Source organism: Peromyscus californicus, unplaced genomic scaffold (assembly GCF_007827085.1).
Source record: "Peromyscus californicus insignis strain IS unplaced genomic scaffold, ASM782708v3 Scaffold_17__1_contigs__length_78620276, whole genome shotgun sequence".
Classification (NCBI taxonomy): domain Eukaryota; kingdom Metazoa; phylum Chordata; class Mammalia; order Rodentia; family Cricetidae; genus Peromyscus; species Peromyscus californicus.
In genome coordinates this window covers 35,828,411-35,843,572 of record NW_026294469.1, presented here as the reverse complement: position 1 = coordinate 35,843,572, position 15,162 = coordinate 35,828,411, and the positions used below count along the sequence as shown (strand labels likewise).

General features: G+C 42.6%; 1 protein-coding gene across 1 annotated transcript; it reads left to right on the top strand.

Moving 5' to 3' along the window:
* The first annotated feature begins 150 nt into the window (after positions 1–150).
* Positions 151–14,802, top strand: Cdo1 (cysteine dioxygenase type 1). Its single transcript, XM_052742148.1, has 5 exons — positions 151–462; positions 5,003–5,080; positions 7,813–7,967; positions 12,465–12,634; positions 14,109–14,802. The coding sequence occupies exons 1-5, from the start codon at positions 293–295 to the stop codon at positions 14,136–14,138; spliced, it is 603 nt and encodes a 200-aa protein (XP_052598108.1). The 5' UTR covers positions 151–292; the 3' UTR covers positions 14,139–14,802.
* The last annotated feature ends 360 nt before the right edge of the window (positions 14,803–15,162 follow it).

The following is a 15,162-nucleotide window of genomic DNA, read 5'->3' as shown; positions in this document are numbered from 1 at the left end:
CTTTCTCTCCGCCTCACTCCACCCCCTGAAGGCGGTTGGTACGTTCTGAATGACTCTAAGAGCTTAAAAAGGGCCCGGGAGGGCGGGTCCCGCGGATTTGGTCTTGTTCGGTGCGGTGCACTAGACGAGTCTCCGGTGACTCCTAGACTTGAGCCTCGAGCCTCGATACCCTTGCGAGAGCTTTCAGTGCAGTGGGTCCCGGGCGTTCCGGGTCCTGGGTGTGTCGGCTGTCCAGCCTGCAGCCGGGGTCCTCCGCAGCCGGTCTGGAGGGACGCGCCACAGCCCGGCGGGGATGGAACGGACGGAGCTGCTGAAGCCGCGGACCCTGGCCGACCTCATCCGCATCCTGCATGAGCTCTTCGCGGGTGACGAGGTCAACGTGGAGGAGGTGCAGGCTGTGCTGGAAGCTTACGAGAGCAATCCTGCCGAGTGGGCTTTGTACGCCAAATTCGACCAGTACAGGTGAGCGTGCCCGGGCTTCTGCAAAGCTAGGTCCCCACAGTCGGAAGGGAGGCCCCCCGCACACTCACAGGGTTTCTGCTCTCCGTCTCCCTCAAAACCCCTCCACCCCCGCCCCTAGCCTCCAACACAGCGAAACCACACCCCACCTCCGCAGCCGTCTCTGGCACAGCACCACGGGACCCCTCCGCCACCTGGCACGCTCAAGTTCCCGCTGGGCAGCCGCCTGCGACTGACCGCAGACGGTCGGAGGGCGCTCCAGGAGATCACCCTGCCAACCATCAAGAAAACGGGGGTGATGGGAGACACAGCCCCAAGTCAGTCCTCCGTCACCAACCCTGGAATCCCGTAGTGTAAAACATCGGGCGGGTTTTGCGAGCTGGTGCCATCAAGTTCTTCCAAACCATTCACCGCCCGGACTGAGGGTTGGCTCGCCCACTGTCGGATTTTGTAAATTGGGCACACCGCGGCTTTTGCCGCCACCCAAGCCTTTGGCCTCCTCTCGCCCTTGCTTCCCAGAATCTGGAAGGGAAAACTAAATAAAGACCACTACTTTCTGGACCTGCTGGAGGAAGGTGTCTGGTAGGCTAGGACCTTTGGAAGCCTTGACTTAGGGATTAAGTCTGCGCGATCATCAGCCCTCGGGGGCCAGAGTAAACTCTTGAGGTTTCTGTGTGGAAGAAGGAGCAAGCTTCAGTGCTTGTGTTTGATAGATTGGCTAGTGAGAGGAAGCTGGCTGGAGGAAAGGATGACAGAGAATGGGACTTTTCCTCGGAAGTCGTCTCTCCTTAACATGTAACATGTACAATAAAGTTCTGTCAGCAAGGACCGTTTCAACTGTATTTTGGAACTGGAAGTAGTAAAAACTAAGGACAAGTAGGGTGGCATTTTGTGTTTGGGAAGTGGTCTTAAGCAGTCGCCTTTGATTCTGGACACTCAGTTCTGGGGTGGGTCCTGCAAGGGTACCCATGTCATGTCTACTTAAATGCTGGCAAGTAATTGCCAGTTTGTGGGCCAAGTGCTCCTCCAATACTGAAACAAAAGCTGTTCTTATTTCAATGTTACAAGCAAAGACCAGCAGGAAAGGAGTTGGGTACCCTACACTGTGGTGATACATTGTGTACCCCAATAAAGCTTACCTGAGGATCAGAGGACAGAGCCAGGCACTAGATTAGACATAGAGATCAGACAGTGGTGGCACACACCCTTAATCCTAGCACTTGGGAGGCAGAGATCCGTCTGGATTTCTGTGCGTTCAAGTCCACACTGGGCTACATTAGAGAAACAGAACCCGGCAGTGGTGACACACGCCTTTAATCCCAGGAAGTAATATGGTAGGACACAGAAAGGTATATAAGGCATGAGGAAACAGGAACTCAATCTCTTGAGGCTGAGGCTTTCATAGCGCTAAGCTAGTGGCTGGGTGTTCTGTTTCTCTGATCTTTCAGCTTTCACCCCAATATCTGGCTCTGGGTTTGTTATTATAAGACCTTTTAAGATTCGTGTTACAGCACACAACGTGTGTTTCCCCATTATTGTTTGGGAGCCTGCAATAAACAAGGCCACCTGCAGCTCCTTTGGCCTGAAAAACTTACATAGCTCCATATATGTAGATGTATAAAATAAAAATCAAATATTTGCTGAAAATCAACCATTATTTTTTTAATTTGACATACATGTAATTTTATCATTTATTAAAGATTAAAGCAAATATGCATACTAGTGAGGTAGATTGCTTGTTTATTTTTTACATAAAGAAATCTTGGTTGCATTATTTGTTAGTTTGATTTTACATTTGAATGAAAGATTATTAAAAACATGAAAAACAACTGATATGGGGCATGATGCTTGCCCCTGGGAGACGGAAGTAGGCAAACCTCAGCTGCGCTGTGAGTTCACAGCCTGGGCTACGTGAAGACTCCACACCGGCACCATGGCACACACATGCCCAAACACACACATAATATACACAACAATAACACATGTAAAAAACATTGCTATGGAGTCATGCGATGCCACAGGCATGTGCTGCCGGTTACCAATTTATTACACATTACATTTTATTTGGAATTAATTTTTGGCTGTACATTCAGAAATCTTATACTGTTCCAATTTTCCATGACCCCACATTCCACTGTGCAATGCCCAATTTAAGAAGCTGGGCTGTAAACCACCATGCAACTTCCTCTAGGCCTGGGACAAATTCTTTTGTTACAGTAGCATGGGAGATATAGCATTGTCCAAGTGAAATTAACCAGGTCTGCTACAACAGCTGCTGCCCTCTAGAACAATGGCATTGCCTGGGATTTCTCCCTTGATCCAAGGCACAGCTCATTCAGATAAGGGTGAAATCCTGGGTGGGACATGGGTGGACTGTAGAGAGAATAAGAAGAGAGGGAGACAGACGTGAATTCTATAGCATTGTCCTTGGTGCCCAAAAGGATTCCAATCTGTGATCTGGGGGTTGGGAGCAGGGCTATGAGAGTTCCGGTATGTCCAGACAGTAAGTTCTCTGGAGAAGTGGAGTGTTAATACAGGAACCCTGTTTACTGTGATTTAAAGGCTGTGTGTACAGCCCCTTCCTAGGTCATAAGGAACAAAAGTATAAGGGAAGACTAACAGCTAGAAGAAAAATAATAGTACTTGGCTACTCTCTAGAGACCCATGTCCTGCAAGCACCCGGCCCTGAGCCTGGGGGATGGTAAGAAGGACAGGAGGAGAGGACGGCTGCATGGAGAGCTTGAGTTAACAGATGACTGAGTAAACAAATATCACCAAAACAAACGGACGCAACCCTTCCTTACCTGTAGCATGGGCAGTCTGAAACGAATGTCACAACTGTCGGACATTGCTGGCTAGATGCTGACAACAGAACCATGTGGACCAAATTACCGCTTAAGAGTTCAAGTGTCCTTTAGGATAGCTGTTTGGGTTTTGACTTTTTTTTCTTGTAAATTATAATCGTAAACGGTTTAGTATTCTGACCTAATGTAGCCTTGGTTCTGGTATTTACTTCAACCCTCTGCTTATTTGTGCAGAACTTTTCCTGATGAGTGCTTTTGAATGTGTTTGTATTAGGGCAGAGTTCTAGAACAGTCCTTTAATGAAACTTCGGTCCTCAAAGCCTACTAGAAGGGAAAAAAGCCCCAAACAATAGCAACATTCTTTTCTGGAGTAATAATGAACTTTCTAAATACCTTCCGTGAGAATGCTACTTTTTATTAGTTTGAGACTGATAAGCATGGAGAAATATGAAATTTGGATTACTTTTTCCCCTCTTATCTTTTCATGCCGGTGGTAAAGACTGAGCAGATACCTCAGTAAAGTCAGCAAATCAAAATACAGAAAGGTCTTGTCATTCTGTCTAGACCAGGAAAAGTACACACTGCAGAAAAGTCAGAGATCAGCTGTGAAAAACAGTTTTCATTTGATCTGGGCTCTGAATTTGAACGCTATGTTCAGGTTTTATTGGGGTAGAATTTGAGGGTGGGATTCCTGCTCCTATACACAGTAGAGTAGGTGGTCCACTGTGAAAGACTGAGAGCAGCTAGGCCTTTGACTGGCGTCTGCCATTCCTGGGAATGTATCTGGAGGCTAAGTACTGCTTTCTTTAAATAATGCCTCCCTTGTTTTAAAACAACAAAAACAAAAAATGCATACTGAAGTGGTTCACAGTTTGTTTGGGCTAAAGGAAGCAAGCTGGTGCTCATTTTTAGATGGCTTTGTGAATAAAACTGAACTATAGCTTTAATTCAGGAATACACGTTAACATTAAATGAGTCTGAACTATTGATAACAAGAGAAAAGAGGGTTTGCATAGGAGCTTTTATGGCTCCATGTTCTGTCTTTTCCTTCACAGTTTTTGTTATTGTTTGTTTTTGGGGGGTTTGGGGTTTTTTTTTGGTTTTTGTTTTGTTTTGTTTTTGTTTTTTTGAGACAGGGTTTCTCTGTAACAGCCCTGGCTGTCCTGGAACTCAACTTTGTAGACCAGGCTGGCCTCAAACTCACAGAGATCCACCTGCCTCTGCCTCCTGAGTGCTGGGATCAAAGGTGTGCACCACCATACCTGGCTCCTTGATGGCTTTTGAAAAGCTGAAAATTTGTTTGGTTTGGTTTTAGGTGTTCTGGTTGCTTTTTTGTTTTGTTTTGTTTTGATTTTACATTTCCCTTATTCTTGTTTTGTTTTTTAAAAGAACAACCCCCCAGCCCTACAAATGGCTACTTAACTTTTACATTTGAATGAAAGATTATAAAACAGAAAAATAAATAAATAAAGCTGAGAGCATAAGTGATGCATGGAGTCCCAGCACTTGGGAGGTGGAGGTAGGGGGACCAGGAGCTTAAAGTCATCCTCAGCTACACTGTGATTCACAGCCTGGACTATATGAGGCCCTTGTTTAAGATGATAATAATAGTAAATAAAATAGTAGTAAAATATTTTTATATTTTAAAATAGAGGTAAAATAATAGTAAATGTAAATGATACTTTTTCTAGTGCTTATCTCAGCAGTCAGATGCAAACCAGCATAATTTGTCTTTTTAGGTACACCCGAAATCTTGTGGATCAAGGAAATGGGAAGTTTAATCTGATGATTCTGTGCTGGGGTGAAGGACATGGCAGGTAATCCAACAGCTCCCACACTCCAGACATTCCCTACGGTTATTCCTCCCTCGGGGCTCCTCCCACCATTGGGGTTCCTCCCACCTCAGAGCTCCGCCCACCCTCGGGCTCTGCCCACCCTCGGGGGTTCTTTTCTACTTTTCTTTGATAAATCTATGGTTTGGCTGGGCATGGTGGCACACACCTTTAATCCCAACATAAGAGCAGAGGCAAGTGGATATCTGAGACGTTCGAGGTAGTTACAAAAAGCCATATGTCACTACTATGAAGTAACGTTTTGGTGTGTACTCTATACTAAAGTGAATATGTGTTTGTGATACTTTGTTACGGAAGTTGCGGTTAGATACACATTGTTTTCTATTTTGCATGTTTTATCAACTTCTTAAACTGTTAACTTTTTATAATATGTTTTTAAACAGGTATTTAATAATCTCAAGGTTCAATTAATATTAAGTTATGGTGTACACAGTAAGTTCTAGGACAGTCTGGGCTACGTAGTGAGACTCTATCTCAAAATAAATATTTTAAAAATAAATCTGTGTTTTGCAATGCTCGGAATCAGATGCATGTCTCATGTTACTAAGAGAGCACTCTACCCTCTAACACTGAACTATGCCCCAGTCCCATTCAAGGTAGTTCTTAGTGTCTGCCCAGCATGTGAACAGTAAGTAGTGTCAGGTTGCCACCAACTTCACAAGGACTAGCAATTCACATTTTAGAATTATTTGTTTACATTGCCCACTAACCTCAGCATGGAGTTTGTGTGGGGGGTAGGAGTCAGGCATGTACCATGTACATTAAAATCACCCCCACCACTCCCACACACACACCCAGCCAGCATATGGCTCAGTGAATAAATGTGCATGCCACCAAGCTTGATGATTCTCTCCAATTACTGGAATCCAGAGAGAAAACCAACTCTTACAAGTTGTGTACATACACACACACACACACACACACACACACACACACACAGAGAGAGAGAGAGAGAGAGAGAGAGAGAGAGAGAGAGAGAGAGTCAAGAAATAAACAAATAAATAAGAAAATGTAAAATAATGAAAAAAAAACCGCCTCCACCTCAAGTGAGTAGTAATTCAAAGGAGGCGAATAGTTACCTTAATTCAATGTCTCTGTCTCTTATGGAGTTAAATTGTTTTGGGAACTCTGCTTAACCCTGACCTTTGACCTTTGCGGTATGTGAGATGTGTCAACAACTGTGGGACCAAAGACCAAACTGGCAAGATTTGGAGCTAGAAAAACATGTCACAAATTCAGGAAACTTCTGTCTACCTCTCCTTAATTGTTCAGCTTCTTTACCAGGAAGGCAATTTACACCAACCCCAATACTTGTAAAATGTGTTTCCTTGTCTTTAGTTTGTACATTTGTTACCAACTGAATAATTCGGTATTTTTAAACAGATCTCTCAGGTTTTGTCAAAACAATAACCAGATCCATTTTGGGTGAGAGAAAAGAAATGCAAAATTACAAGTCTTTCAGATGTTGAATCTATGGGGACATTTATTGATGAAATGGGGTAGCTGTCAGTCATTTTCTTGGTAGTTTTTAAAAACAGATTAGCAGGGTTAGGGTTAGAGTCTGTGGACTCAGGAAACAGTTCCTTTTATGATACATTTAAACATTAACAGAATTCAACGTGACAGAAATGCTAAAAATTATATACATTTATATATTTTAATCAACCTGGTCACTATGATGACTTCATATACCTAAATACTTTTTGCTCTAAGATCACATGAGTAAATTCCTTTTTACTTAATATGCAGTTTGCTTCCTCCCACCAATATTGGAAGGTCATCACAGGTAGGCCACTCCAAGATTATCACAAGTAAAAGCTACTCCTGTAAAACAGTAACACTATATATACCTTGCATCATCATTTCAGGGTGATAAGTATGTATATGCGCATATATACTTTCTCCCACCCACACAAAGAAGAAAGGAGGAAAAGCCTATGGGGAAAAACACAAACTATTAAATGATTCCACTGTGGTACAATTATTAAAGATGACTCTATTTGTTCTTTCAAAAATTTCTTTAATGAACCCCTTCTCCTGTGTGCATATGTGTGTGTGTGTGTGTGTGTGTGTGTGTGTGTGTGTGTGTGTGTGTGATGCCAGAGATAAGAATCCAGGACCTCACATATTACACAAGCACTCTTCCACTTCTAATATTCTTTCATTATCAAGTTCCAGCACAGTTGAGATGAGTTATTAAATGCTGCCCTTTTCTGGGCATGGTGTTATGCCTGTGATCCCAGCAATCCCGTATTCCTCCCTTCGGAGAGGAAGTCATGAATTGTAGCCCAGTCCTAGCTGCATGATGGGACCTGTCTCAAAGACAACCATAAGCAAAACAAAAAGACAAAAACAAAAACAAGCAGACAAAAAACTGTGTCGGGGGAAAAAATAAAAGGAAAGGTTTCTGGGTTTGCGTTTTGCTACCAGATTACAGTTATAACATTTTCAAAAACATAAGCTCCTCTTTAGTGGGAGCTTACATCTAATCTGTAAGTTACATGCCTTTGATGTGGATGATGTGTTGTTATTGTGCCCAGAACGATGATGCTGAACTATAAACTGATAGATGTAAAAACACAGCAACTGAAACAAATTAGGTCCTGAGAGCTTCTTGACCGTGTATCCGTTTCAGCTCAGTCCATAGGGTTACTGGACCAACCACTGAGTTCATTTGTCATTTTGTGCATATATAGCAGTATTCACGATCACACGGACTCCCACTGCTTTTTGAAGATGCTGCAAGGAAACCTAAAGGAGACATTGTTTGCCTGGCCCGACAAAAAGTCAAATGAGATGATCAAGAAGTCAGAAAGAACCCTGAGGGAAAACCAGTGTGCCTACATTAACGGTAACACCCTATCCTGTGTCTATGAGCGCATAGAAAAAGCTGAACTCTTATCTGTGCCTGTTGATGGAAAATAGTTGGAATATCGCCTAAACACAATGAGTTTCTAAGGCTTTAAAACAGGGTTGGAATCGTTCATTCAAAACATATGCATGAAGATTGTCATTTACCTGCCAAAACTTAGAACAGAGATAGTGGGATATGAATTTATACAAAAGAGTTGGGTCTACATGGGAAATGTATAGTGTGTTTGTATTAGAAAATGCAAGGACATGTTCTGGAAGTGATTAAGAACATTGGCTGGTGCCCATTTTTCTAAACTGCATGCAGCATACCTAAAAGACTTTTCTCAAGGGAAATTTTGCAATGTATATTCTTGGGTAATGACTTATAGATATCTTACCAAGAATTTGTTCTTTCCCCAATGTCTGCTGGAAGAGCCAAATGCTCCCCAGGAGAGGCACTGAATTTACTTCTATTTCTAAAAAGGATCATAACTTTCCAAAAGTTCATTAAAACATATGAGAGTCATAATTTTTGTTCTAATTTATAGATGAGATTGCCAGTACATATGAAAATTAAATAACTTGTCCGGAGTCACTCAGGTTCTAAATATTGAGCCAGTATTTGAATCCATGCAGTTTGAGCCCAATCATATGCTTTTAATCAGCATGCTGTCCTGCTTATATAAAATAAAATATTACAGTTTTCCCCCCTGGCAAGCACACCACTTCCTTCATATATCTTAAAGTCTAGTGTTGGCCTTGCTACTTGGCTCAGATTTATTAGATTATTAGTTTAGGAATGCAAATCACTTACAAAGATCAGATTGTATGGGAAATGTTTTCTCTTGTGTTCACCTCCCCGAGTGTGTGGGTTTCCTCTGCAGACATTTTGTTTTCTCAGATATTTGAGGGTTGCTATATAGAAGGTACACCAGCTCTGTAAGAACAGACTTGTCACTGATACCAGAGCATAGTAAAGCTAAAAGCCTCTTAGGATAATTACTTTCAGCTGGAATCAGAGTCCTTGAGAACGCACATTCCATCTGGAAAAGAGCTTTGTCGGGGGGCTCCAGTGCAGAAGCCTGGAGTGACCACAGGCACAGTGAAGGTGGATGCAGACCAGGGACAAAAGGTTTTGGTGAGGAGCCGATGAACACTAAAGGGACAGCCGTGGCCACCAACCCCAGTGAGAGAGTCCTGATGCTTTTTCCATAAAAGTGTGAAATTCTGATTTTTAAACCATGCGGTGGTGGTGCACACCTTTAATCCCAGCACTCAGGAGGCAGAGCCAGGCGGATCTCTGTGAGTTCGAGGCCAGCCTGGTCTACAGCGCAAGATCCAGGACAGGCACCAAAACTACACAGAGAAACCCTGTCTTGAAAAAACCAAAATAAAAAAAAAACCTGATTTTTAATGTTAATTTTTGCCAATTGGTAAAACGGGTGAGCTATACTGAATATTTTTGTAGACTAATTACTGAAATCTGTTAAAAGCTTCCCAACCTCCGATTTTCACAGATTAGGGGTGGACATGGATATGATCAGGGGGAGGTTCCCAGTCCAGGGAAGGGCACAGTCCTTGCAGCGAATGGAAACTTGAGGAATGGGGGCCAATGGAAAGAAGAAGGAAGATAGAGTGGACAGGAGGTATGAGGAGACTGTAAACACGATCAAAACACAAGCCTCCAGGAGCAGGAGAAAGATGAGATGTACATGGGAATCTCTTTACCCATTTGGTAGCAACATACAACATAGCGTGGAGGCGAGAGAAGAGCTGGAACAGAGGCCCAGGAGTTTGCTTCAGTTGGGAAAAGGTCAACAGGACCTTGGTAAAAATCACCAAGAAAGGTCTAGTATGACTGTAACAGAAGGTGTACCAGGCACATAGGGGAGACAAAGGCATAGATTCAAATGTTGAGACTATGAACAGTGAGGCCCATGTATGGACCTTGGGCTCTTCTAAAGGATGGGTCACTTGATCTGAGGGCCTTTGACTCCGGGATTGTCCATTAGGAGCCGGTTGGTGTGGGCGCCTTCAGTTAGAAAAGCCAAACATTATTTGTGTGCAGAACATTCAGTCAGCACTGAACGCTCATTCAAAATTGTGCATAAGCGGGTGCTAGATCATCTTGGTTTTATTAATATAAAGTGTTAGCATGCCACGTAACTCCAGCACTCAAGAGGCTGAAGGAGGAGGATTTTTTTATTTTTTATTTTTTTGCAAGTTTTGAAGCAAGCCTGGACTACATAGTGAGTTCAGTGTCAGCCTTGGAGACACAGAGAAATCCAGAAGAGAACATTGGGCCAGGGATAGTGGCATACACCTCTAATGCCAGCACTAAGGAGGCAAAGGCAGGTGGATCTCTGTTACTTCAAGGCCAGCCTGATCTACAGTGTGAATTCCAAGACAGCTAGAGTTACACAGTGAGACCCTGTCTTAAAAAAAAATGGTAGAGGAGGTGGTGGGGGGATTGGTTTTTTTAATCTTCCTGGACATAGTTCTCCCTGTCTAGATGAGTTATCTCTAAGCCAGGACTCACTGTCAACTTATGAGTACCCTGGATGTTATCTAAGCCTTCCCTTTGCTTTTTCCTGTGTTGGAGCTTATTTCCTGAACTCATGTTTTCTTTGTTCTTGGTTCACAGTCTTGTTTGGGTAAGCATGTCTTCAGGTGTCTCTTTATGAAAGGAGTCTTGGACGGTCAATTTTTGAGACTTCCTAATATCTAAAAAAGAAACAAAAAACAAAAACCCTGTATTCAAATCTTATAACTTGATAGATAAATCAGCTGGATTTGGATTATGACCTGTCAATCATTGTCCCTCGGAAGTCTGTATCTTGATCTTTTAGTGTATCCTGCTCCTGTTCCTGTTGAAAGTCATGGTCATTCTGATGCTTAACTCTTTCTCTGAAAGATCTTCTGGAAATGTCTGGAATCTTCTCGTGTGGTGCCTGCATGCTGTCCCATGTTGCCTCCCAATAATAAGGTCACCTAAGGACTCATTGTTTTCCTGGGTGCCTGGTTACCTTCAGTTTGGACACTTATGCCTATCAATCCATGAAATATTCTCATGTCGTGCCTGTGGATCGTGTTTCTGAAAGGCCTCTTGTTTGGATATTAAGCTCCCTGAACGTGTCCTTTGATCTTTTTCTCTTTGCTATTATTTTAATCTTTGTCCTTTGATTCTTTGAATCTACCTCCACTTTTTTCTGCCAGCCCTTCTGTGCAGGCTTTGTTTTATTTGGCAATCCTCCTGCCTCTGCTTCTTGAGCATTTCTTACAGGCATGCACCACCACAACCAGCTGTCTTTCTATTTTGAGAAGCCTTTTTGAGTGTGTAGCTCAGCTGGTAGGGTGTTTGCCCAGCATGCATGCACAAAGTCCTGGGTTCAATCCCTAGTCCCACATAAAGAAAACCGCCCCGAACTTGGGAGGTGGAGAAAGGAGGATCAGAAGTTCAAGGTGACCCTGGGCTGCATGAGATCATCTCTCAAAGAAGAAATAAATAAAAACAAAAATTGTTTTGATTCCTGCTCCCTGCTGGGTATTTTGTCTCAGGAAGAATGCTAATAATAGACTTTCCCAGGTCTTCTCAGTGTCGTGTTTCAACTTGCTTTTCCAGGCTGCTCAGGCCACCCTCTGTCTTCTGTACTAGAGGCAAACTCAGTTGTGTGCTCATGTGTAAAATCCAGGGACAAAAAAGTTCACTGGTGGCTTTGTACACAGGATGGGGCTTGTTGACAGGATCTCTCTCCCTCTCTCTCTGAGGGTCAGGCAGAGCCCTTTAGCAGAGAGGTGTGGGCGGCAGGATGGGGAAGGGCTTGTCTATGAGCTGGTGAGACTCCTTCCAGAGTCGATTCCGTCTCTGCCTGGAGAAAGAAGTCCTGGAAGACTCTGGCAGGTCAGGAAAGCAAGACCCTTGCCATTCACACGTGATTGTTGTTTCATTCACTTGCGTTTAATTTGGTATCCACCAGTCCTGAGTTCAGCCATGGTGCTCTTTCGAGTTCTGTCTTCCCCTGGGGTGGGGAGCACGGAGGGGAGGGAAATGGTGAAAGGGATTTGAGACCCTACTTCCTAAACAGCCTTTCAAGCAGTCAGCATGTTTAGGCCCTCAGTGCTTGGGATTGCCAATTCCTGAGCTATCTGAGAGTTTTGAAATAGAGTTTCTTTCTTGGTTTTTTTTTCCCCTGAGTAGTTTAGGATTTTGTTTTCTTTTTTTTTAAATGAAACTACCTTTTAAGCTTTCAAGTTATTATGAATGTTTTCTTTCTCGCTATATTGTATCTAGTTTTAGTCTTTCACTGAAATGTGAGGCCGTTTGAAGAAAGGATGCCTGCATGGCCCTTACTATCCATAACAAGCAAATTAATTCCAATGTGTATTCATTCCATATTCATCAATATCAATGAAAGATTGTAGGTGATTAAGAAACTCTGCCTTCAGCTGCCATCTTGATTCCTTTGTTGTTTCCTGTCCTCTTTGGTCTGGTCAGATTCCATCGGATTACATCGAGTAGAGAATGTCAGTCACACAGAGCCCGCCGTGAGTCTTCACTTGTACAGTCCACCTTTCGATACATGCCATGCCTTTGATCAAAGAACGGGGCATAAAAACAAAGTCACCATGACATTCCACAGCAAATTTGGAATCAGGACTCCATTTGTAAGTATAGTTTCCTGGGTTCAAATGACTTAGAAGGGGCTGGCGAGATGGCTCAGATGTTAAGAGCACTTGTTGCTCTTGCAGAGGACCCAGATTCAGTTCCCAGGATCCACATGGGTTCCACATCATTCTTAACTCCAACTCTAGGGAGATCTAATGCCAGTGCCCTCTTATAACCTCCATGGGCAGGCATGCACATTGTGCACATACGTACATGTAGGCAAAACACTCATACACATAAACCTTTTAAAAAATGCATGACTTAGAGGTTGGCAAGAGTGTGTTGCATGTAGACTTTTATTGCCCTACGTTGATTTAATGTGCTGGAGAGATGGCTCAGGAGCTCATGGTTCTTGCAGAGAACCCGTATTTGGTTCCCAGGATTTATTCCCAGAAACTTACAACTGCCTTTAACGCCAGGTCCAGGGAGATCAATGCCCCTGGCTAACGTGGGCACCTGTACTCACATGCACATAAGTACACATTATTTTAAAAATAATAAGCATTATTTAAATATGATAAATCTAAGCTACTCTTGAATGAAATCTCAGGGTAAAAGTCCAGTCTATCCTTATTATTTCTTAAACATTGGAGATAATTTATTTTTTTAATTAAATTAAATGCAAAGACTTGTTTCTTGAGAAACTTCCATGTGCATGCTCATTCCTAAAGAAAATGTTTTCTCCACTTGAGAAATAAGACTGAAGTCTTTATTGGCCTGTTTCCCACTTAAAATGTTTATAGGTTGAGTTAACTCAGACATCAATAAATTGCATTTGCTGAGACTGTTCTGAAGTCTGTGTTTTGACTGTCACACATGCTAGCTAGTTCATTGAGATGTGATGTTCTTTAGATCACAAATATATTGAGATATGCTATATGCTAAGACATCATTCTTGAAGGACAAGCATTTTCCCCCATAAGGCAACCAATATTACTATGGTAGAACAGTCTTCTGCTGTTGGTGAAATAAATTGGGATGGTCTTCATTTAGTCATGAATGAAGTACATGGAAACTTATCAAGAAATAGTACATGGAAACAGGCTGCCATAATCCTCAGGTAACTTATTGTCTTGTTTTACCTTTGTCTTCCATGTTTGGAACTCTAAAAGATAATCCTATCACAAGAAGAAAGCCATAAGGCTCCACTGCCATGGCTGGGCTTTCAAATTCTGCTTGAGAAACAAGACCACTTAGATAGAGCAGTGGTTCCCAACCCTCCTAATGCTGCAACCCTTTATTGCGTTCTTCATGTTGTGGTGACCCCCCCCAACCATAAAACTATTTTTGTTGCTACTTCATAACTGTAATAAGCTACTGTTGTGAATCATAATGTAAATATCTGTGTTTTCTGACAGTCTTTGGGGGATTACACCCCACATGTTAAGAACCACTTACTTCATGCCTTCATGCACAAGCCTTCATGCCTTCTGCAGAAATTCTTACACAGCTTTCTCTTTTCCTTCCTTACAGCCAACTGCAGGCTCACGGGAGAACAACTAAGGCATACCAAGTCCTGCGAAGTTTTGCTTCTGGGTCCTCTGAATGTTCACTTTGGGCAGAGAGGCCACCCACCATTTGCTGTCCAGTAACAGTTCAACAAGCCCGTGCTCGGTTCTTCTGCAAAGTGGGCGCTAAGGAGGCAGACGGTGTCCTGAGCTACGCAGGAGAAAAATCCCACTAAAGAAAATCTCGAATGATTTGTAATGGCCAAATCACATTGTTCCAGGTTCTTCTGTCCTCTAATCCATGGAAACTCTACTGGGGGGTTTCACTGGGGGCATCTCAGCCTTTGGTAACTCTCTGGTCTCAGAATTGTAATAATCAAGTTAAAAGTCAGAAACTACAAACTATCAAATGTCTGTTTTGATATACCTGGAAGACTAAATGCAGAAATCCTTAATATACTTTGTATGTTCTTAATATCTGACGGGAATTTTTTTAATCTGGATTTTATTTTTTCAAGCCTATTTGACAAATTCCTATCCTATGGAGAATAGGGAAGCACATAGAAGTTTGCTCCTTGGTAGTGACCAGCAATGGTTTAGAAATGCGCATGTACCCAGACCTCCTGCAAACAAAAAACTGAAACTGTGTGTAATGTGTCCCCCTTTGTACTGCCACCAAATTTGCCAAACAACTTTAATAAAATTGGATTTGAGAAGTAGACGTTGCTTTTTAAACCATATGATAAAAATCATCATATAAACGATGGTTTCTTAGATTTAGATAAATAGATAAAATACCAAAGCAATGTAAAAGATTCTTTGGTTTGGGAGAAGGTTAGTGTGTGTGTGTGTGTGTGTGTGTGTGTGTGTGTGTGTGTGTGTGTGTGTGCTGCTAGCAATCAAACTCAAGGCTTCTTCCATATTAGGCAAATACTTCACCACTGAGGTATACTCTCATCCCAAAAGATGTTCTTATGATAAAGGCTTGTGAAAGCCAAGGAGTTACATTCAACAGCAACTTGGGGGTTCTATTTTCACTAATTGAATACCAACACAGGGGCGGTCTTGCCTGAACATTG

Bases quoted from the DNA above. Each gene is read 5' to 3' on its own strand.
- Cdo1 (XM_052742148.1), top strand. From the start codon at position 293: ATGGAACGGACGGAGCTGCTGAAGCCGCGGACCCTGGCCGACCTCATC. The intron at 463-5,002 runs GTGAGCGTGCCC...TTGTCTTTTTAG, and splicing joins GCCAAATTCGACCAGTACAG to GTACACCCGAAATCTTGTGG. The intron at 12,635-14,108 runs GTAAGTATAGTT...CCTTCCTTACAG, and splicing joins TTGGAATCAGGACTCCATTT to CCAACTGCAGGCTCACGGGA.